The sequence below is a fragment of the Phoenix dactylifera genome, chromosome 13, assembly GCF_051530095.1.
Source record: "Phoenix dactylifera cultivar Ajwa chromosome 13, Ajwa_hap1_PhDact_Kaust_v1.1, whole genome shotgun sequence".
NCBI lineage: Eukaryota > Viridiplantae > Streptophyta > Magnoliopsida > Arecales > Arecaceae > Phoenix > Phoenix dactylifera.
Window position 1 is genome coordinate 2,244,895 of NC_143202.1, and position 24,170 is coordinate 2,269,064.

Here is a 24,170-nt window from a genome sequence, read left to right on the forward strand (position 1 = left end):
GCAAGCAAGCAAATATAAATCAACTTAATCAATAAACATACAATACCACATTGTTTGATGGCTACTTCATATCGATTTAGCCTAATTAAGCATGCAGCCATGTTAAGATGGCATGGATTTTCCAAGAACATAATAACATTTTTATCCACAACAAACGTTGGAAATACTATAAGCTAGTAGAAATGCAATAACTAAACAAAATATTTTTTAGCAAATAGTTTCTTCCATCCCGATTCATGGAGAACATACAAGTTAAGTATGGGAAACCATTCTTTAATGAGATAAAGTTATTCTTTTCGAGCTCAGAGTCGCAGAGAAAGTTTTCTTCCATTGTCGTGAATACCTATATTTTAAATAAAGTAATAATTAGAACATGAACAACATTAAATATGAAAACTTGTAACTTGATATAAATAAAAAAAATAAAGATTATTACTAAATACCCATGTTCCATGTTCATTGCTTTGCCCACTCCAGGATGTCGTCATCTACATTCAACGTTACAGAACTCGAGCAATTTGCAACTGTTAACACACAAATCAATCATAAATGTTTAAATTATAAGTGCAATAAGCAAATAAAAATATTACATAGATTTAAAAGATTTATATACCTTCTCATATTGTTCATGAAGCCAATCTTGGGAACAAACTAAGGCTTCTATAGTAGATGGGCTCAAAGAGCTTCGATATTGATCCACAACTCTACCACCAATGCTGAATGCCGACTTAGATGAAATAGTAGAGATTGGAATAGCTAGAACATCTCGAGCCATTCTTGATAGTATAGGATAGAATGTTGCATTGCTCTTCCACCAAGCCAAGATGTCAAACTCCTTATTCTCCAAATCAGGAAGCACATCATCATCCAAATAACTATCTAACTCAGATCTCTTTGGGCGTTTTGAAGAACTCTGACTTCTAAACTGAGCAAAATCTATACCAAATTTTTTTTGGAAGAAACTGAACTTATATCACCTTGTCCACCAAAATTAGATGTTCGCTCACTTGAACTCATAGAGGGCTGCATTCTTGTTGCATCTACATACTTATTATATAATTTAAAAAGACAAGCACGAATATCATCAATCTTATTCTTGCACTCCTCCAACTCGAATGTTTTTTGATAACAAAACTCTACAAATATCAACTTTGATCTGGGATCCAAAATAAAAGCAATTACCAACAAATTATTGCACTGAGACCAATATTTGTTAAACTTCTTTAGCATCTCATTTGTTAATTGTTTCATTGTTTCATCAGTATCGATACTTTCATCCATCAACAAAGCCCTAATTCTCCAAACTTCTTTTAGGTATAAATTGGATGTGGGATACTTATAATCAGAAAATACTTTAGAGGCATCAAGAAAGGCTTCTAAGAATTTAAGAATTATAGAAGCCTTTTTCCATTCATCATCGGTGGGGCATACACATGAATACTCAGTTGCATATCCAATAAGAGTATCTTTATAACCAAGTGCATCATGCAACATTTCATAAGTAGAATTCCACCTTGTAGGAACATCTAAAGTGAGTCCTTTTCGAGCAAAAAGTCTCATATATTGTACAATTTCATTAAATGCTTGCATTCGAGATGGGGATGCAGAGACATATCTAACAATTTCTCTTATACATTCAATAGCTTTATGAATGATTTTCATTCCATCCTGAATCATAATATTTAATATATGTGCACAATATCTAATATGACTGTACTTCCCACTAAACAACATTGCATAACAAAAGTGATCTTGGAGCCTTCTCATTACAGCATCATTTGTGGTACAATTATCCAAAGTAATAGTACATATTTTACAATTCAATTTCCATTCAACAAGACATTTTCTTATAGCATCTTCAATTGCAAAGCTGGTGTGAGGGTATGAAAGTTTCTTGAAACTAATAATCTTCTTATGTAGAATAAAATCAGAATCAATATAATGTGTTGTGAAAGAAATGTAACCAATTTTCTAATTTGATGTCCAAATATTAGTAGTGAAACCAACCTGAGAACTTAGGCTCTTGAAGACATCATGCAATTTTTTCCTCTCTTCTTGATACAAAGCCATATAATCATGTTTTACAGTCTTACGACCCATAATTTTGAATAATGGCTGAAAAGATCTCATAAAATTCAGAAAAACAGTATGCTCAACAATATGAAATGGAAGCTCAACACATATGATAAATTTTGCAAGAATTTTTCTACTTTCTTCTTGATTGAATTTGAAAAACTTTATCGGATCTTTTGAACTTGGTACTAAGAACAACTGATTAGTCGGATTTTTTTGATACTTCTTACAAATATTTTTAAGATGGCATTTTAGATGACTCGTTCTTCCTTTAGTGCTCCCACTTAAAACTTTTTTATAATATTTGCACTTAGCTATTGACCCTTCAGAATTTTTTTTCTCGATAAAGTGATTTCATACCCAAGATCTTTTTCTAGAAGATTTGTCACAATCATTTTCAATTGTATCTTCATTCTATCATCCTCATCCCTTAAATCTTCAACAATCTCATTTTCACCCATTTTAGAATGAGACATTAGTAAAAATAATCTGCCCAAATAACAACATAAATATCACAAATTTAACCTATAGCATCAGCATGAAAGTTATTCCAAACCTTTCTATAACTGTGAGATGATATGGAAGCACTTACAAAAGTTTCATTTTACAGAGGATTTTCATTTATGATACTTGTAAAAAATATAAAACAAAGGAATGATATATTCCCATGCAACCAGACAAGAAGTGGAAAGAAGATTCCTACAAGGAAAGGGAAGAAAGGTGAGGAGGGGAAGATCATTTGTACCTCAAAACCTTTTCTGCTCTTCACAACTTCATCGAGCGCTCCGCTTCATGATGATAGGGTGGTCGGGGCTCCTCTTCACAACTTCGCCGAGCTTGGACGGTCGACGACTGGCAACCGGCAACGAGCCGACAAGGAGAAGCAGAGAAACCCAAGCTCCACGCCTCCACCGCTCTGCACCTCTGCGCCTCTGCAAATCCCAACCAGCATCGGACAACAACCAACTGGGTTTAAACAATAAAACCCATTCGGCAATTAGCCAATCACCTAGGGCCAAATGGAAATGGGCAAACCGTGATTCAGGCTACTCCTCGGGCTGGAAGTGGGCTCGGGCTTGGGTCGGGCTCGGGTCGGGCCAATGAGATACCCGAGCCCGGCCCGAAATAGAAATGGGCTTAATTATTCAGCCCGAGCCCGGCCTGAAATGCATTGGGCCTAGCCCATAGCCCGGCCCGAGCCCAGTTCCAGCCCTATGCACTAGCTAGTGGTATGTGATTGGCTATGTTAGGTTCCTGCCATCAATTGACCATTTACTACTAATCCATGTATAGATTGAAGGGTTCATTGAACTGATTGAACTAAAGAAAAGCTCTTTAGAAAAGTAATTGCAAAAATACACAAGGTCAAGGGTTTGAATCTTTCTCCACCATATTTATCAAAAAAAAAAAATCAACAACAAGCTAATTGATGAATAAACGTTGTCTTAAGCAAGGGCAGCAATGAACAATGTTGGATTTGTTTTTGTTCATGTTATCAGTAACCTAGGACTAGATCCCTCTTTCATCAAGATTTGGATGGTGTTGGGGGGAAAAATGGACCACCCCACAAATACCATCAGAGCACCCGAATCCGATGACAGGCATGACCCCTGCAAGCATGATCTCGACATACACGACCTCAGCATGCATGAGCTCAGAAGGCTACCGAGCTTCGAAGGCCGAGCTCAGAAGGCTGCCGAGCTCAGAACGCCGAGCATAGAAGGCTGCCGAGCTCAGCAGGCTGACCTTGTCGTCCACATGCTGTGGCCATGCCCTGCAGCAGCCTCACCGCACCATGCTTTGCTTGCCGGTCATGCCACGACATATCAACCAGGGACATACCCTGCTACGACTGTCAATGCCTCACCGTTCCTAAGAATAGATTGCACTGCGCGCCACAAGCAAGCTCTGGCTGTGCGCCATCTCCTTCCATGATGGAAACGGGCCATACCTCCGCCACCTGAACTCAATCTCACTCAATCTCATCCAGTCACCCACGACAACTCATTAATTCACACGATCACGTTCAATCATGACGGTAACCCATTAATTCGTCCAGTTACATCACAGGTAACCCTGGCACCCCTCCTATTAAAAAAGAACTTCTTCCTCTAAAGGGGGTACAGGAGACTTCTGACTTTGAACTTTACGTGCCATCTCTCTCTCTTTCTCCACAAAAGCCCCCTCTGACTTAAGCATCGAAGGGCCGGCACCGGAAACCCCGACCACCGGCTTCTTGCAGGTCTCCCGGAGGACGCAGCCTGCCGATGCACCACCCACCGGAGCTCCTCCTTCTCGGCCAGTGGTCGCCCCCGGGTCCAGTTTCCAGCAACAGTTGGCACTAGAGGAAGGGCCCGAGTCGTGACCATGAAGCTAAGGAGCAAAGGAGCCTCTAATGCCTCCCAGCATCGCGCACCAAGTTCTGGACACTCAGTCCAGAACTCACCGCCAAGACCTCCGGCAGATCAAGTTCTACAAGTCCAACCAGAGCAGTTCAACCTGCTTGTCCAACAAGTCCAAGCACTCACTGTGCCGTTCAAGGCCTACAGCAAGTAGAAGACCAGCCTCTACTCCCTCCTCACGAGCATGAGTCCTCAGGACGCCGCTTATGACGTCATTTTTCTGTAAAGCGTCGCCACCACCGAAGCTTCCACCAAGCTCGACCCCCAAGCCAGGAGGGCTTGTCGCACATCTATTATCTTGAGAGCTCGCGCTGAAGCCTGTCGCCTCGAGAACGGGAGCACTCATCTGAGGCGGGGTTTGCCCCATGTCAAGCTGCAACAGGAGCCCCACCCGAGCTCGGCAGAAAAGTCGAGGACTTGGAGTGGCAGATACAGATACTTCGAGACCGAGGCCCGAAGCAAGATGCCGACCTTGACTTTACAACAGAGTCTCCATTCCCTCAATGGATCATGGATGAGTCAATCCCCCAAAGGTTCAAGATGCCACAGATTGAGCCTTATGATGGCTCATCCGATCCTCTAGATCATTTGGAGAGCTACAAAGCCCTTATGACACTCCAATGAGCCACAGACGCTCTACTCTGCAAAACCTTCCCAGCGACTCTCCGCAAGGCAGCTAGTCTTTAGCTCTCCGGACTAAAGCCCAGCTCAATTCTCTCATTTGAACAGCTGGGCAGGCAGCTCGCCACCCATTTTGCCGCTAGTCGGCGTCAGCGCTGGACCTCAGACTCCCTCTTCGCCATCAAGCAGAAGGAGAGAGAATCCTTAAAAGACTACATCAATCACTTTACCTCGGCCACATGGGAGGTTCGCGATCTCGACCAGTCAATCGCCATGTCGGCATTGAAGACTGGAGCTCGGTCCTACAAATTTCTTTTCTCCATCGAGAAGAGCTTCCCCGCCGACTTTCTTGAAATGTTGGCCCGAGCTCGCAAGTACGCCAAGGCTGAGGAAGCCATGGCCTCTCGGGGGGAGGCAGCCGAATGACCTGCAAAGATGCAGAAAAAGCATCAGGAGGAGCACTCCCAACCAAGCAGTAGATTCCCCTGGCATGAGAAAGAGCCTCCTTGGCCCCAGAGCCTAGCTCGCCCGAGGTTTTCTCTCTAAAAGTTTCAGACATACACTCCCCTCATCCACCCGAGCAGAGATTCTCATGGAGATTGATGGTCAAGGCTACCTCCGACCTCCATTGAGGATGCGACTGACAGAGTCGCGGAAGCACTCGAAAAAGTACTGTCACTTCTACCAAGATCGCGGCCATGATACAGAGGATTGCTACAAGCTCCGTGATGAGATCGAGGCACTTGTCCGCCGAGGTCGGTTGAGTTGTTTTGTCCGTGATCAGGCCTACAGGATAGAGCCCGAGGAACAAAACCCAGTGTCGCGTGAGGAGCGGAATGACAACTGACCTCTCGCGGGCATCATCAATACCATCAGAGGGTGGGCGAGTAGGGGCACCTAAAACATCAAGCTCGGAAGAAAGAGCTTCCTCAAAGCATCCGTGCACTGCAAAAGTTGTTCCTTGTCCGATGAAGACCAAAAGGGTGTTGAGCCCTCTTTATAATGATGCTGTAGCTATTTCCTTCATCATTGCAAGGCTTTAAAAAAAATTTAGTACATAATGGAAGCTCGATTGACATCTTATTTTGTAATGCCTTCCAAAGGATGAGCGCTCCTCTGGCTAGATTCGCAGGAGATTCCACCCGAAGAAAGTACTATGAAGTTAAACCTTCACATGGTCCAGGTCAGCTCGGCCTACAATGCAACTCTTGGCCAACCAAGGCAACAATGAGATCGGGTCCAGCCTGTCCAAAGAAAATGCTCTTGGGTACCCATGGATCCTGCATAATCATAGCTCCTCGACCTTGAGGGGTAGTGGCGCGGCCCAGAGCTCAACACATGCCGCTTAACGGCCTCCAACGACTCCCAGCCGGTGCTGAGCCAAGTCCTGAGGGACCTCGAAGCTCGGGAGTTGTCAATATGCCTCCAAAAGGTACCTCCATCTCCAACATCGCCCTCCCTCGTCTATGTTCTCAAGCTGATGCTTACCTCCGAGTTGGACTTTTCTGTTCTCGAGCTCATCTAAGTGCTCGAGCTCTTCCGTACTCAAGCTCATCTAAGTGATCGAGCTATTCCGTTATGCTCATCTAAGTGCTCGACGACATTTCGACGCTACTTCGACGTCATTTCAACGACATTCGACGTCACTTTGATGCCATATCGACGACATTCGACGCCACTTCGACGCCATTTCGACGACATTCGACGCCAGTTTGACGATATTTCGATGCCATTTCGACGATATTTCGATGCCATTTCGACGACATTCGACGCCACTTCGACGACATTCGACGCCACTTCGACGACATTTCGACGACATTCGACGCCACTTCGACGCCATTTCGACAACATTCGACACCATTTCGACAATATTCGACGCCACTTCGACGACATTTCGACGACATTCGACGCCACTTCGACGACATTTCGACGCCATTTCGACGGCATTCGAAGCCATTCGACGCCTCCCACAACGACGCACCCCGATTTGAGTGGGGGCACCTTGCTAAGTCGACTACAAGCCAAAGAAGGCCGCTAAAGTCGACCTCGTAGCAGAGTCGCTTAGCTCGGCTTAAGGCTGTTAGCTCCGACGGCACGAGACGTACACCCTACTTGGCACGTACATCTCCATAGACATTTGGCTATATTACAGGACGATCGACGCTGGACTACTTCCTTCGCCCGAGCTAAAAAGCAGCTTGAACTCAGAAGTCGGGGAGTAGTGTTGGGAGGAAAAATGGACCACCCCACAAATACAATCAGAGCACCCGAATCCGATGACAGGCATGACCCCGGCAAGCATGATCTCGACATGCACGACCTCAGCATATATGAGCTCCGAAGGTCGAGCACAGCAGGCTGCCGAGCTCAGCAGGCCGAGCACAGAAGGCTGCCGAGCTCAGAATGCCGAGCTCGGAAGGCTGCCGAGCTCCGCAGGCCAACCTTGTCATCCACATGCTGTGGCCATGCCTTGCAGCAGCCTCACCACACCATGCTTTGCTTGCCGGCCACGCCACGACATATCAACTAGGGACCATACCCTGCTACGACTGTCAACGCCTCACCGTTCCTAAGAATAGATTGCACTGCGCGCCACAAGCAAGCTCTGACTGTGCGCCATCTCCTTCCATGATGGGAACGGGTTATACCTTCGCCACCTGGACTCAATCTCACTCAATCTCGTTCAGTCACCCACGGCAACTCATTAATTTACACGATCACGGCCAATCATGACGGTAACCCATTAATTCGCCCAGTCACATCGCAGGTAACCCTGACACCCCTCCTATAAAAAGGGAACTTCTTCCTCTAAAGTGAGCACAGGGGACTTCTGACTTTGAACTTTACGTGCCATCTCTCTCTCTTTCTCTACAAAAGCCCCCTCTGACTTAAGCATCGGAGGGCCGGCGCCGGAAACCCCGGCCAACGGCTTCTTGCAGATCCTCTGGAGGACGCAGCCCGCCGATGCACCACCCGCCGGAGTTCCTCCTTCTCAGCTCGTGGTCGCCCCCGGGTCCAGTTTCCAGCAACAGATGGTTACACATATTTGGCGAAGGGTTACTCTTCGTTGCATAAAAAACAACGAAGAATTAAATTAACCTTAATTCAATCCCGACATAATCTTATGGGAGATCGTGGCTCTTTGACCCAAACTCGCCCCATTGCTAGATTTGACCTAATAAGATTGTGATCGAACCCACTTGGCATGGCCAATTCTAACCAAAGTGCAAATTACCATATAATGCAATGAAAAGAAATCATACACATATTTCAACCGACTGAAAAAAACTGAACACTCTTGGAAAATCTTACCTCGTCATTTTGATAGTGCTTAATCTGACCAGACTTAGATAAAACTTTACTCTTCGCGATCCAAGTCGGAGAAAAAGTTTGAACCATACTTGACCCATTTAAAACTCTGACCAAAAACCGCCGGATCGGGCCGGTTAGCGGTTCGCTAGGACCGTGGAGTTAAGCCGGTCCAGCCGTGGATGCCGACCCGTCCCAGGGCAATGATCCGGCTCGTCTATATAATAAAACCCTCACAAACCCTCAGCTCTCGCCTCCAATCCTCTTCCCCTGCCCAATCCTCCCTCTTCCTTCCCCTTTCCGGTCGCGGGCAAGGAGTCGCTGCGGCGGAGGCGGCGGCGGCGGCGGCGGACAGCATCGGAGGCAGCAGTGGCGGGAAAGGCGGCACTGACAAACGCGACCGGAGATACAACATTTTAACGCGGTCTCTCCCTCTTTCTCCCCAGTCCAATTTCTTCAGAATTTATCTATATCGTAGTATATATTAATCTGTGTTTAGGATTTTTCCCTCTTTCTTGGCGAATTTTTTTATGTTATATAAGCCGTTCGGTCTATTTTCTTGCAGAAAGTTACGCCACTGATCCAAATCTTCTACCATGGATGGTTCTGAAGACGGGTACGGATTTCATTGCTCTTTCTGATTTCTTTTATTAATAAAAGCTTGCTTTTTGATGCTTTGTGAACCCTGCCGATCTTGTGTATAATGGATATTAGCAATATTGTGTTTTAACGCCTTGTTGTTTGGTTTTGCTTCGAACAGAGAAAAGTATTACAGAAGTTTGCATATTTACTGTTGGATGGATTATAACTATGGGGTATTGCTTCTGAATTGGTAGGTACAAGCCTGGACCGGGTTTTGAAGAGGACACCAAGGATCCACTTATCGATATCTCTTTGACAGACTCGACGGAGCTTTGGCTCATCCAGTGGCCCATCAACCAAGTAATTTTTTCATCTATAAGCGTACTTAGTTTTTTATGAATATTGTACAAGGTGGGCAGTTGTTCCATTCTTTAATGACTTGAAGTATTGGATTGATTTTGTTGCTGTAAACAGTTAAAAGCTGCTGATTTCCACGGGAAAGAACTGAAGCTGAAGCTACATCGTGATGGGCAACTTGGCAGCTTTGAGAGTTCATCTGGTGAGTTGTTAGTTATATCTGATAATTTGGACTAATGAGGTGTGAAGGAGCTGACAACTCCATGATTCAAATTGTATTCTATCCATTTCACTTTATTTGCCTGGTTCAAATTATTATTTGCTCCATTCTCTTTATCTTCCATTATATTGAGTTTGCATTCAATTGATGGGTGATAGGCAGTTTGAAGTTCTGACCTTTTCATTGTTTTGTATAGTTTCGATGTGGACTGATTCATAAGATCTACAAGCTATTATTACTGTTGCTAGTACCTTGGAATTTGTGTAATCAGTATGCTAGTGTTTGTGGCTTGAAGATACAGGATCACTAACATATAATGCATGTACTAGGTGCATTAAGAAATTGGTCTTGTATTAATGATTCTGTTCACCGTGGCAGGAAAGTCGTATGATGTGGTCAGCTTTGCTGCTCAAGAGCCAGATGCTACTGTCTTCCTACCCTCTTCATCAGAATCGAAAGTTGGTATGTGCTGATTATTTTTTATTCTCTTGAGCATCAATCTATACTCATTTTATTTGATAATCTGTGGCAAAGGATAGATATAAGTCATCCTTGGTGGTTCATTTGCATCTTTTACATCCTAAAAGCACATTTGTGTTCAACAGGCCCATTTATTAAGGGTCTTACCCGAACCAATAACCATTACTGCACACATCTGACTGTATAAATTCATATTCCCCATTTGTTCTTTTCTAATGCTTTTGGTTCTGCTACATATTGAACTCCTTATTTAGAATATTTGTAATTCTTCAGTTATATCTTATATCGTCTTTCTTCTTTGTTTAAGCCTTTCTAATGTCGTTGTGTGTATACATGTGCTGATTTTTTTATTTGACAGCTGTGTGATACTTCATTTTTTTTTATCTTTCCATTATATAGAGTATGTACACTGCATTTCAAGCAGTCTTACTACATGGCTATTTTGTTTTTTCAAGTTTGATTTAAGGGGTTATTTTATCTTATAACAAATTTAACTTAAAAGAGTTTATTAGTTGTCTTGACTCATTAAATATTTGAAACTAGAATGGTAGCTCCCTAATTGCCACAATGAGTTTTTGTTTGCATTGAATCACTTTGCAGTTTGCATTATGACTAGAATACGAATGAGTAAAAGTTGCCTCTGTTGATTATTTTATCCTCAATTAATATCCTAGTGTTCTCTCTCTATTATACTCATTCTTCACCTACCCTTCAATTTTTACTGATCGGCGATTGTAATAATCTTGGATTTGCTATTTTTCTTGTTTTTTGGGCCCTTCATACTTCTTAGACATTTTTTAAAATAATTCTTTGGAGCTTATCATTGTTTTCTATAACTTCTATTTCCTCATGGATACATGTGCCAATGACATAAAACATGAAATTCTTCTCGCCATTCACGTGTTAATTATTTAAAGATCCAAAAAATGAAACTAATCGGATTATTGGTATCGCGTGGTTACAATTTTGATTGAGTCCTTATTTCATTATGGTATTCTATAATATGAGAAAATATAAAATATGAAATGCTTTAAATTTCTCAAGGTCCTTAAAATGATCTGTTAAAGTTATTTTAGTGTTCTTTCTTTAATTAGTTCTAAATGATTTATTGAAAAAGAATAGCTCAATCTTAGTCTGCATAGGCTAAAACCTTTTAGAGTGTTATCAATTGGAAAAATCTTGCAAGAGATTTTGTATGGATTGGTAGAAAGATAGAACCTCCATCAAATGAGACATGAAGTATAGAGCAAGGAGAGTGACTGATGGCCATATTTCCTACAAGGCAACGGAAATTTGAAATGAACTATGCTAATACAAACATTAGCAAAATCCTTAAATCTACTGTCATTGTATCTAATAAAAGAGAAAGAAAAGCCAAAGAATCTGAAGGTCGTGTTCAACATTAACACCTCATAAAAGAAACACACACACTCAGAGAGAGAGAGAGAGAGAGAGAGAGAGAGAGAGAGAGAGACTTCTTACAGAGAAAATTGGCAAATCTACAACAAATTAATGAGTCAAACTGAATCCCCCTCCTCAAAAAAGAAAAAAAAATGGAAGAAAAGAATCTCAGTAGAATGCATATATTTCATTAATGATCTTAAAGGAGAGGGTGCCATCATGAAGACCAAAGGAGGCATGTTTCATGAAGTATGACTATAATGACAAGATTTGGTCTATATTTGTAGTTTTTATATCACACTATTTCCCAGACCCATGAAGAAAAAAGATCATTTTGTTCTAGTAACTAATTTGCAGTAGAGATCATCTTGTGGGCCATGCTTCAGGTGAATGCAAGGGTTAAAAGTGTTGTCTGTTGTAAAGTCATGAGCTGGCACAATATTATATGTACAGTATCGTGATAAGCTGTTGGTCATGTGCTTAGCCACGTACCAAGGCTCGTGGCAAACAAAATGGGAATGTGTCAGCACGAACCAGTACAAATTTATGTCCCAGAATAAAATAATGCGTCAGCCAAATTGGCTTCTAGGGCATACTTCTAACAATCTCCCACTTGCACTAAAGCCAATCAGCCATAAACCTAAGCCCCATCTTTTCAAGATGCGTTTCAGTTTTCTGCTGACTTATCTGCTTAGTGAATGGGTCCACCACATTTTCTGTGGTGTCTACTCTTTGATCCTTTACTTATTTCTTTTCGAGGTAGTCGCTTATTAGGTTAAACCGTTGCTCTATGTGCTTCGGCTTCTGGTGAGACCTTGACTCTTTAGCTAGTGCTATGGTGCCTTTGTTATCGCAGTAGAGTGTTATGGCATCTGATGACATTACACCTAACTCAGCAATGAACTTCTTAAACCAAAAGGTTTCTACTGCACCCTTAGATACGGCTTAACATTCAGCTTCTAAGGTAGAATCTACAATGATTGATTGTTTGGAACTCTTCCAATTTACTGAACCACCATTGCACATATTCTGATGTAGATTTTCTATCATCAATATGTGTGCATCCTTCTACCTTCAACTCTGATCTTCTTCCAAAGACCAAGAACATGTCCTTAGTTCTTCTCAAGTACTTAAGACTGTTTTTCACAGCTATCCAGTGCTTCTTGCCTGGATATGACTGATATATGCTCGTGACACTCACAACATTTACTATATCAAGTCACGTACATAGCATGGTATACATGAGGCTCCCTGTAACCGAAGCATAAGGGATCTTGCTCATCCGCTGAATCTCTTTAGATGTGTTGGGGCACATCTTCTTGGAGAGATTTATCCCATGCCTAAGGGGTAATAACCTCCTTTTAGAGGTTTCCATGCCGAACCTCTTTAGCACTCCCTCTATGTACATATTCTGTGATAGGACAAGCATCCTCTTAAATCTCTCTATAGACCTTAATTCAAAATATAGGATACTTTCCCAAGGTCTATCATGGAGAATTCCTTACACAACCAAACCTTGACCTAAGTTAGTATGAGAATATCATTCCTAATTTGAAGGATATCATCCACGTACAATACGAAGAATGCAATAGCTCTCCCACTAACTTTCTTATAAACACATAGTTCCTCTTCGTTCTTGATGAAATCGTTTAAAGATTTGATTATATCGTTGAAACGAGTGTTCCAATTTCGAGATACTTGCTTTTGTCCATAGATGGACCTTTGCAGCTTACAAATTTTGTGATCACCATCACAGTATCATGATATACTGCAACAGCAAGCAATATTCGAATGGATTTCGGCAATGCTACAGGTGGAAAAGTATCCTTATAATCAGTACCTTCGCACTGACTATAACCTTTCGCCACTAGCCTTGCTTTATAGGTCTCTACCTAGCCATCCGAACTTAATTTTCTCTTGTAGATTCATTTACACTCAATAGGTACTATACCTTCTGCTGGATCTACTAAGGTCCAGACTTGGTTGGAATACATGGAGTCCATCTCTGACTTCATGGCTTCCAGCCATCTCTCGAATCGATGTCTAATATCGCCTCATTGTAGGTATTGGGATCCTTATCTTGATCCCTATCTCTCATTAGGAACACTTCCTCTACATCCTCTGTAAGCATACCTAAGTACCTTTCAGGCGGACGAGAGATCCTACTAGATTTACGAGGTGAAGGTACTACGTGTACTGGCTTAATATGAATAGGTTCTATAGGCACAATGGCTCGTTGCTCTTCAGAGACTTTTTCTTAGAGCTCATTTTTCTTCCCACTGCCTCTATCAAGGATAAACTATTTCCATGAAGATAGCATGTCTGCTCACAAATACTTTGTGATCCTTTGGGACATAAAAATCGTATCCTAATAACTCTTTTAGGATATCCAATAAAACGAGCATTAATTATCCTATCCTCTAACTTGTCCGTCTGTTGTCGCTTGACGTGGGCCGGACATTCCCAAATCTTGAGATGACCAAGAGTTGGCTTCTTACCATGCCATATCTCATACGGTGTGGTAGGAACAGACTTAGAGGAAACACTATTCAATAAGTAAATTGCTGAATGTAGGGCATCTCTCTAAAGAAACAAGGGTAAATTAGTGAAGCTCATCATGGACCTAACCATATCCAATAGGGTTTGATTCCTCCTCTCTGATACCCCGTTGAGCTGAGGTGTACCAGAAGGGGTCCATTGTGAAACTATACCATTCTCCTTGAGATAAACATGGAACTCTCTATTAAGGTGTTCACCTCCTCGATCCGATCGAATAACCTTAATGAATTTTCCTGTTTGTTTTTCTACTTCATATCTGAACTATTTGAACTTTTCAAAACATTCAGATTTGTGTCTCACACATATATCCATACCGTGAGTAATCATCGGTAAATGAAGTAAAAATTACAATCCCTAACCTGCACATCGAATGGGCCACACACATAAGTGTGTACTAGGGTAAATATCGCAGTGGACCTCTCCCATGTCCTACAAAGGATAATTTGGCCATCTTTCCTTGAAGGCAGGATTCACAAATCGGATATGACTCAGAAGTCAATGAGCTTAGAAGCCCATGTTTCTCCAATTTGTTTATTTTGTCTTCTCCTATATGACCAAGCCTGAGGTACCACAAATACTTTAGATTTATCTCATCTCTAGATCCTTTTGGATCCTATGGTACTCACTGTTTGCTCAGATACATTCACAGGTACATCCAAATGTAAGTGATAGAGACAGTTAATCATAAAACCATATGCATCCAATTTATTTCTCAAACAAATTGAACAATAGTCTTATAAAAATTTTTCTGTGCTAAACAAGATACAGAAATCAAATTTCTGCTAGCAACAGGTAACAGTCCCTAAGTATCCTTTTAATAATGAGCATATCTGACATACCTTCTAAAGGTTTGTCACCCTTCTTGCTCTTTATGCTTTTCATGTATGTAGGACAGTTCCTCTTCCAATGGCCATCTTATGATGCAATGGAAACACTTTCCCTTGCAATCGATTTTTTTCTTGGAACTTCCTTACTTGGCCTTTTCTCGGTCTTCTGCTTCTTCGCAGGCTTTTTCTTCTTTCAGGTAGACTCTCTTTTGAAAGTAGAAGCCAACTCGACAGCGAGAACTATGCCCCTTGAACTCTTCAAGGTTCCTAAGGTAGTTCCCAATTTATTTAACAATTTTGTTTTGGTGCATACAATCTTGTTCATATGGTAATTTACTATAAACTGTTCATATGAAGCTAGAAGGGATTGCGGGGATCAAATCCGTTTGCAATTCCTTGTGCATGGTCATGCCAAGCTTCTCAAGCTTCTCTAAGTTCTTTATCATGGTCAAACCATGATCATGGACAGACTGCCCATCGCGCATCTTGGCTTTGAAGAGCCTTTTGGACACTTTAAACCGAGCTGCGTGACTCTGATCACCATACGACTCTTGCAGGTGATTTAATATGTTCCTGACAGTCTTCATGTTCTCATGCTGGCATTGTAATTCATTGGACATGGATGCCATTGTGCAGCACCTAATTTTATTGTCATTGTTCGTCCACTTAGCATGCGTCTTACGCTGATCAGTGATCGGACGGATTGGTAACACGGGGATTCCATGGTTTAGCACATACCCTAATTTCTCACAATTCAAAACTATTTTGAAATTTGCTAAGCCAGTCTTTATAATTGGGTTTAGTCAAATGGTTGTTCTATAGGATATGAGTTAAGAGTCTAGAAGCTGACTTTATAATCCTCAGAGAGTAAAGATTCTAGTTAGAATTTTGTACTTGAACTCTATTTGTTTTAGGGCCTTTTTAAACAAACACCTCCCACTATTTTCTTGAATCTCTTACACTCTTCTGGTAGAGAAACGGAAACCTGCGACTCTAGGTTTCAAGTAGGGTGCTACGGTCCCACCAATTTACACGCCACCTCATCTAACAGTTATTGGTGACACATAAACGATGAGTGTACAACTCTTGTACAATGCTTCTCAAGCAAGTTGTAGCGCTATCCGGTCTCTAAGTAATGAAGACCTCATTTAACAGTTATTGGCTCCATTCCTTAGTTAAGTCGGACCCACCGTATAACCGCAGAAGCAAAGCCGTCATTGGGTCCCTCACCTAACAGTTATTGGGCCCAACCCCATCTTTACTCCTACAACATCTCATGCCTAATAGAGAGGTCCAGTCCTCCGATGCAACTTGCCCACTGTATCCAGCCGAGACAGATCAACACCGGAAAGACCTTAGCAGCTCTACTACAGTGGAAGACCTATGGACTTAATATTTTTCGAGGAGATTTAATTTAGGTCTCTTTTATTTAATTATCTACATCAAATGCAAATAATTATCTACCCGCTATGCATAAACATAAACATAAACATTCAGGCATAATAACAAAAATTAAACTAGTGATGATCATGGATCCAGGATGGGGTCATAGTACAAGCACATGTACGTCAATTGGTTAGATCGTCTTCAACTCTTGATTCGATCTTGAGCACCCTAGGTCCAATTGCGATCAACTCCTTGATCCATCTTCAATCAACCCTTGATCTCGATCCGCGCAAGGCGTGTTTGTAGAGGCATGCATCGATCAACCATTGACGTGCAAACACATCACAGATTACATCCCCGATAAACTTTAAAAATAAAAGAATAATTACAACCCTTTTTCATGAGACACGCAGTTCTCTAATACATCAATTTAGGATGCACACAGGCATCTAAAAATCTAAATTACATGCCATCATATAACATCACAGAACATTGCAGAACATTTCAGCACATGTATAAGGGTACATCCATGATCATCACCATACGCATCACATGAATTAAATATAATTTACAGATCTGAATATTTAACTGATTATGTCATCTTATGAGTTGCTGATCATGCAAGATATGATTTTAAACATTTGTAATCATATTATCAAAACATTAGAATTATTAATCCAAGCATAAAAAATCAGCTTACAGAAAAATCAGCAAGCTGAAAATTTTGCATTCAGAAAAATTTAGCAAACATAATCTTTAAATTTTCAGATCTATTATGCCTTAATCTTTTAATCCTAATCTTAATCTACGAAACCTGGCTGTGATACCACTGTTGGGATCCCTCGCATACCGCAGAAAATTTCAGAAAAATTCTGCGCGCAGCGGAAGACATGCGCGAGATCCCGTTCATCATGCATGAATGTATTTTAAAACCATCGTTCGTAGATAGATTAGGATTAAATACTTTTACATAACATTAGGAAGATCAGATCTTCACCTTGTGCGGGTAGATATTCACTGCAATCTGATGATCGTGGTATTTGTTGGAAGGTTCGCTTGAAGCCGCACACGCGTCCGGCCTCTACGGGTATCCACACGAGGCAGAGGACCAATCCAAACTCTCTAATCTCCCCGGGGTGCTAGTTCCCTTGCAGAGATACGTTTTGATGGCTGAAATCCTCTCTTTTGAATCAACTCTTGATTGCCTTAGAGAGGAGGAAGAAGGATGGATCAAAAGGAAGAAGGCAAAACCCCTTTGCAGCCTTTTTCTTTTCCTTTTCTTTTGGAACCAAAGAAGAGAGGGAGGAAGGGCTGCATGCCTCCTTTTTCTTTGCTTGCTGGTGGCTGAAACCCAAGAGGGAGAGAGGGGTTCACGGCACCATAGGGAGGAGAAAAAAAAAATCCCACGTACTTCCAAGAAGGGAGGTTCAAGGGGGACCCGCATGCCCTCCTTTATGAATCAACTTCAACGTGAGACCCTTATTTTTTGTTGGCGGCTGAAAAACCAGAGGAGAAGGGGGCTGCTCCACGGCTCAAAGGAGAGGAAAATCCCCATGTACGGCAGCCCCTTTTCTCCTTTTAAGATAAGGGTTGGAGCTCCTAAAATTTAGGAGCTCCATCCTTATCTATTAGCCACGAGGAGGGGCGTGCGCCCCTCCTCCTTTTCTTCACGTAAAGTGCCAAGGAGGGGCGTGCGCCCCTCCCTCCTCATCCTCCATCACGCATGCCCCCCCACTTGATCTAATCAAGTGGGGTTTGGGGCTTAATCCTAGGTGGTTTAGTCCTTTTCCAAAAAGGACTAGGTGCACCTATTTGCATCCCTTCAAATCCTAATCCAATTAGGGTTCAATTGAACCATAACTCAATTGACCTCTTCAATCCTAATCCAATTAGGAGTCTTTTAACTTATTAGGTTAAAGTTAGTTAGGACTTAAGAAATCCTAATCTAATTAGGACATATTAAATTTCAGTCCTAATCCAATTAGGACTCTAGAAATCCTACTCCAAGTAGGACTCTAATTTAATTTGGAATTCTAATCCAATTAGGACTCTAGGAATCCTACTCCAAGTAGGACTCGTATTTAATATGATCAAGTCTATTAATTAAATCCAATTAATTCAATTAAATTGCAATCCCATTGTAATAATTCCTTTTTCAACTCACTAACTCTTAGTGGGTTTACCAATTATCAATCAAATTGATAATTATAAATTATTTGTGATTCCAAATCACAATTGAACCATTGGATCGGTCAATACCTCTAATGTGTGTGACCTCATAGGTTCTATTCTATCTGGTAGTGAGGTATATTGCGATCTCTATCATAATATCATTGAAAACTCTTTTCAATGGGTTGGAACAATTCCAACTCAACTCACCAGGGATTATCGATCATCAAGATAGTCTCTTTGAGTCTCACCATCCACCAGTGACACCTAGCAGCATGTAGTAGCTATCCAGCAGAATTGAATGATGAACCTCTAGGTGCAGTTATCGTATGATACAGTCCTTTTATCGTGGATCCCTGCAGGACGGAGGTCATGGATAACTCGTCAAACCCCATCGTCTGTCATATGTCAAATTTATTCGACTTGAGTTCGAGAGTGGAAAACTCCTTTTCCACTGTACATACTACTCCGGCCGAGGATTTACGAACTCAATCTCATAAATCACATAGGATCTTTCCTAATCTATCAAGATCGATAGATTTAATCTAGATGCACTCCTACTCCTACAGTGAACCTACTGTAGCCAATCTGCACCACAAGAACCCAAATGGCTATGGCCCATGTTTATGTGCTTGTTAGACTACAGCAACTTCACCGTGAATAGCTGAGGCATCGCGGGTCAAAGGACCAGTCATACAACTGCAGCATCAAGTAAGTCACTGACGAGTGGATAGACATCCAAGTGACTGCTTGCTTTGGTCACGCTCAGTACCCTTATTCTCAAACAAGCACTTGCACAATTGCTCCAGTGTCCCTACACTGTGGACTCAAGACTCATCCATCAAAGAAAGCAATATGTGCACTAATCTCAGCGGATCAATCACCGTCCTTGTGATGATCCATCGATCAGGAGCAATTCAGGAATTAATCACCAATGACACATGCCTCAAATTCTCAACTCTTGAGAATATGCGTCATCATCTTATTAATTCTTTGGACGATTTATGGACACATAAGAACATGAATGAAAAGAATGCCCAACTTAATAAATTCATAATTAGATCAAGTATTAATTTATGTTCCAGAATAAAATAATTCGTCAGCCAAATTGGCTTCTAGGGCATACTTCTAACACCAGTATAGTAGGCATCCTTCAGTTCTATGATGTCTCTTTGAATTCTTCCAATTTTATACTGAAAAGCCCTTGGATAATGTGACTGGCAGTTCATAAATCCAGTTCCTTGTGAGACTAGTCAGTCTTTATTGAAAAGGAATCCACAGAAAACAATGGAAGACTTGTAGAGCTAGGGGAAATCATAGAAAGAAACAGCAGCTTTATTAAATACATCATCCCACAAGATTCCTTTTCTTTTTTCTTTCTTTTTTTTGGGTAAATTGACAAAGAACACCCTTAAAATGATCTCAGCGAGACCGCCAATAACAAAGTCACATACAATTAGGGGTGGCAAAATATGACCCGACCCGCCAACCCGACCCGTGTTCGACCCGCCATAAACAGGTTTGGGTTTGGCCTAAACAGATTCGGGTCGTAAACAGGTCGACCCGTTTAACCTGTTTATTAATTGGGTTGGATACGGGTTTTAGATGTCTGACCCGTTTAAACCGTTTAACCCGTTTAACTGTTGGGCAGGTTAAACAGGTCTATACAGATTAAACGGGTTAAATTGTTGGGCAGGTTAAACAGGTCTATACAGATTAAACGGGTTAAATAGGTTAAACAGGTCTAAACAGGTTAAACGGGTTAAGTTGGGCAAACAGGTTAAACAGGTCGGGTCGGGTTGAGTTAACAAGTTACCTGTTTATTAAATAGGTTAAACGGGTCGGGTCGGGTTACCTGTTTAATAAACAGGTCAGGTTCAGGTTGTAATTTCTGACCTGTTTAATAAACAGGTCGGGTTCAGGTTTATGATTTTCTGACCCGACTTGCATATGACCCGACCCGTTTATGACCCGACCCAACCCGATTGCCACCCCTACATACAATCAGTTTGCAATAAAAGAGCCAACTCCGGATGCACGGCAACATCTAAGGGGATATCACAATCAAAATCTCTATTTGCCAGCCAATCTGCGAGGAAATTAGCTTCTCTGAAAACATGATCAGTATCAAAGAAGTCCAAATTCTCGGATAGATGGAGGATGCCAAGAAGTAGAGGATGTGGTGTCCCAGAAGAAGACTTCCCATTGATCCAATTAATGACAATGCTAGAGTCACCTTCAAGCAAAAGTCTTCTGCATTGTAAAGTGTAGAACACAACCATAAACCCTTCCTAAGCCACTCTTATTTCAGTCATAGGAACAGATGCAGCCAAGAAGTGCCTAGAACCAGCATAGAGCAGTCAACCACAGTGATTTCTAGTGAGAGACTTAGCAGCAACCTGATTACCTTTAAGGGAGCTATCAAAGTTGACCTTCAAAGTCGTGGGGGTATCCAATGAACCTATAGAGGAGTAAAAGAGGATCTAATAGAGCTACAGGTGACCCAATACCGTGAAGGAATGAAGGAACTGCTGATGTCTCCACATACTCAAGGTTAGATGAATGGATTGATGAGCAATAAGCCTTGGGTTTTGAGGTAGCATGCTGAAACACTATACAAGATCCCTTTTTTAGGAATGAATCCTTCAATTAAACTGAACAAAAGAATGTTTGTGATGTATGCTGAGCTTTACTAATGATTTACATATTCTAAGTTCTAAAATGAATTTTACAGACTCCAAATCCTTAGACATCATTATATCCCAAAAAAATCTTAAAACAATATTATTGTACGTGCACAACTTTTAAAATCCATCCTTTTACTAGAATTGGATTTTTACATTTAGACAGAAATTCTGCTCAAGTGAAATGGATCAACCAAAGCCTGCATGGAGGCATCTATAGGGTAAATTGGAGAAAAAATTGACAAATGCTTCTTCAGAAACCAACTGTTTGCTAGCATTAGGAGGGTTTGTAGAATGATGTGATATAGTAGATGTCACCAGGTCCATAGGTGCAGTTTTCATGGCCATTGTTGCTGAAGCTATAGTCTCCTACTGGCATGCAGACTATCTATTTCAACAGTAAGGAGTAGGTAACCTGGAATGCAGGGGTCTGTTGTACATCTAATTCCCTTTTTTGTTTTGTCGAAGTACTCTGTATGGTTGCTGATGTCTAGTGGGAAATCTTCATACAAGAAGATTCTGTGATTATGTAGCCAATTTTTTTGCAAAGGAGATGCAGGTGATGCTATGTATGTGGATCCCTCAGGCAAAATTTCTAGTTTATTGGACAACTATTATTTTTTGGTAAATTAATTTCCTTTTTTGACCTTATTATATAAAAAACACTGGATCTTAGTAAAATTTGTGAACTATATGTTAATTAGCCTTCTGGTGTTATTTATTCACAAGAGGAGATGAGGGCATGTATCTTGTTTTGTTGGTTCATTTTCATAATTTTGCACTCCAACCATGTAATGAGTGCTGGTTTTTATATTCATATGTATGTCTAGTATCACCTACTAATTGTATAGAATCCACTGTCATCAACTAACAGTTTCCTTGATCTTTTAAAAATGTGCTTCAGTGGGGAAGATTTCACGCCGAGTTTGTTTAGTGCGATATCCAGAGCCTAGTGAATTTGAGAAACCTGGGTTCCATAATCTCAACTTGAGCAGGCAAAGATCTGAGGGTAATGCCTTTTGCCTAGTTTATTTCTTTCTCGAGTTGCATTTTTTGTCTCCAATCAAACTTAACAGTGCTGCATGTCTTAAACTACTAGACATTCAGACACCACCTTTCCTCGTGCGCATGTTGGCATGCTCCTGTTAGAAAAGGAACCTCTGATACTGTACAGCATGCTCAACTCTTTAGCATCAAACAGCCTTCTGTTGGCTGAACATGATCGACTCTTATTTCAAGGCACATATGCCACAATATTTTGTGTAATATAATTGTTCTTATTATGTCTCAGGTTCCACGAGGAAGAGCATGTCTTGTTCTGAGAAGTTTGGAAGCATGTCTCGCGATACCTTAACTTCAGTTCAGAGCCTTGGACAAAGAAGCGTGGAATTCTCACAGCATTCCAAGAAGAAGAAGAGACATAAGGACAGCGCACTGAATTCTGAGATATCTATGAGGTCTGCTGAAAGATCTTCTCATACCTCTGGTCCAGAAAGCCAGATCACCAATACTTCATTACGATCGGAGGAATCGAAGAAGAAAAAGAAAAAGAAGAACAAGGTTGAGGAGTAGATATTAGTTGCATAGTGAAGCCTGAGAAATTTTGCAGATGTTTAAAGTACTGCCCTGAAAAGTGTTTGCGAGTCGGAATTTCTCAGCCATTCAGATATTGCACCTGGCTTTGTTTGCATAGCAATTCCAGGTTTGTCTTATTTTTATGTCATTGGTGAGATAGTTTGCTACTAAATTACACCAGGGATGGTCAAATGCCTGTTGTTTTCTTTTAGCAAATTTAGAACAGGAATCTTCAAGATGTCAAGAACATTTATTATGTTTATCAAATGTTTGTGATATTATCTTGAAATGACAAATATATGGGATTTCTTATGGTTCGTTACTTTTGGAGTGAAGGTCCATATCAGTAACCCTGATATGCGCGAGTTTCAATGAAAAGCTCTTGATGCCAACGAAGAAATAAGTTTCACTGTAGTGGGTGAATGATGGCTCCCTATGTTATTATGCAACTTCATGTAAATTTATGAGTGAAAAATCATTTCGTCTGTGTACAATTCAGTCCCTTTCCTTTAATATTGCATTCCTTAGACTGCAGATATTGTAACCAACTTGATACAGAAAACTGGTATGAGGAATAATGGATTCACCACCTGGCAAATTAAAGTGGATCACCTTCAGACAGGTTTGAGGGAAAAAGGTAAATCCATTGTGATGAACCAGAGAAGAGTTGCATAATATTATTTCATTATATGTGCATTTTTATTTTCATTCGATTTAATCAAGCAGATTTAACTGTCCCATGCGGCAGTGATTCGAGAAATTTGATGTGGAAATATGTGCAAATGCTTGCATTAACCTTTCATGATTCTCATCTGACAAGCCTATATTTTGTTAGTGAGATCATATGTTGGTTGAATTCTATTTCTTGGTTTTATCTTCTTTATCAGTGACATTCGCATTTGCTGCTCGCTTAACAAAACTCACAACTTGAAATTGGAAGCATAAGTACACTATCTCACTGTTTTGTTTTAAATGACAATACATTATGAAACATCTATTGACTCAACTAGTTTCAGAATGAAGAAGAGCCTCTTGGACACTAGGAGGCATTGTTGAGATAGATATACAAGCCAGTTAACCCTGCAACTCCAAGCACTATGGCAACAGGTAATGCTTGCCTGTAAGTACAAGAGTGTCAAGAATGATAGATCCAAGTGAGATATGCTTCCAAATTCTCAGATCCACCCAAAATTAGATAAAGATGGAGTAGTTTTTTAAAGGCAATTATCCAGTGGCTTCATCTCTCTTCATCTGAGCTTTCCTGGCGGTACAAACTTGTGTCATTGGCATTCTTGGCTGCTGCAGTTCATATGTCCTGAATCTACGTTTGGGAGCCCCACAGACTACAAGAAATGAATTAATATCAGGAGAATGCATTATCTCTTCAAGAAAAAAAAAATCTTTGGCATTTTACCTGTTGTGGATAAAATGATCAGTTTGTTTTGGTCATACTATGTAGTAGCATAAAAAAGTGCATTTTGCTTGCAATTTACTCCTATGAATGTGTACCACATCTTTTCATGAA

The 24,170-nt window shown here is 41.0% G+C and overlaps 2 protein-coding genes across 2 annotated transcripts; one reads left to right on the plus strand and one right to left on the minus strand.

Moving 5' to 3' along the window:
- Positions 1-500: 500 nt before the first annotated feature.
- On the minus strand, positions 501-4,842 carry LOC149751423 (zinc finger BED domain-containing protein RICESLEEPER 2-like). The gene is made up of 7 exons (XM_089927029.1): positions 4,550-4,842; positions 2,434-2,562; positions 2,008-2,125; positions 1,771-1,908; positions 978-1,668; positions 614-936; positions 501-524 (listed from the first exon to the last, which is right to left on the minus strand). The coding sequence occupies exons 1-7, from the start codon at positions 4,840-4,842 to the stop codon at positions 501-503; spliced, it is 1,716 nt and encodes a 571-aa protein (XP_089783155.1).
- Positions 4,843-8,654: 3,812 nt separating this feature from the next.
- On the plus strand, positions 8,655-22,967 carry LOC103696572 (mediator-associated protein). Its single transcript, XM_008778243.5, has 7 exons — positions 8,655-8,829; positions 8,971-9,021; positions 9,242-9,347; positions 9,462-9,546; positions 9,943-10,026; positions 21,975-22,079; positions 22,362-22,967. The coding sequence occupies exons 2-7, from the start codon at positions 9,002-9,004 to the stop codon at positions 22,640-22,642; spliced, it is 681 nt and encodes a 226-aa protein (XP_008776465.3). The 5' UTR covers positions 8,655-8,829; positions 8,971-9,001; the 3' UTR covers positions 22,643-22,967.
- The last annotated feature ends 1,203 nt before the right edge of the window (positions 22,968-24,170 follow it).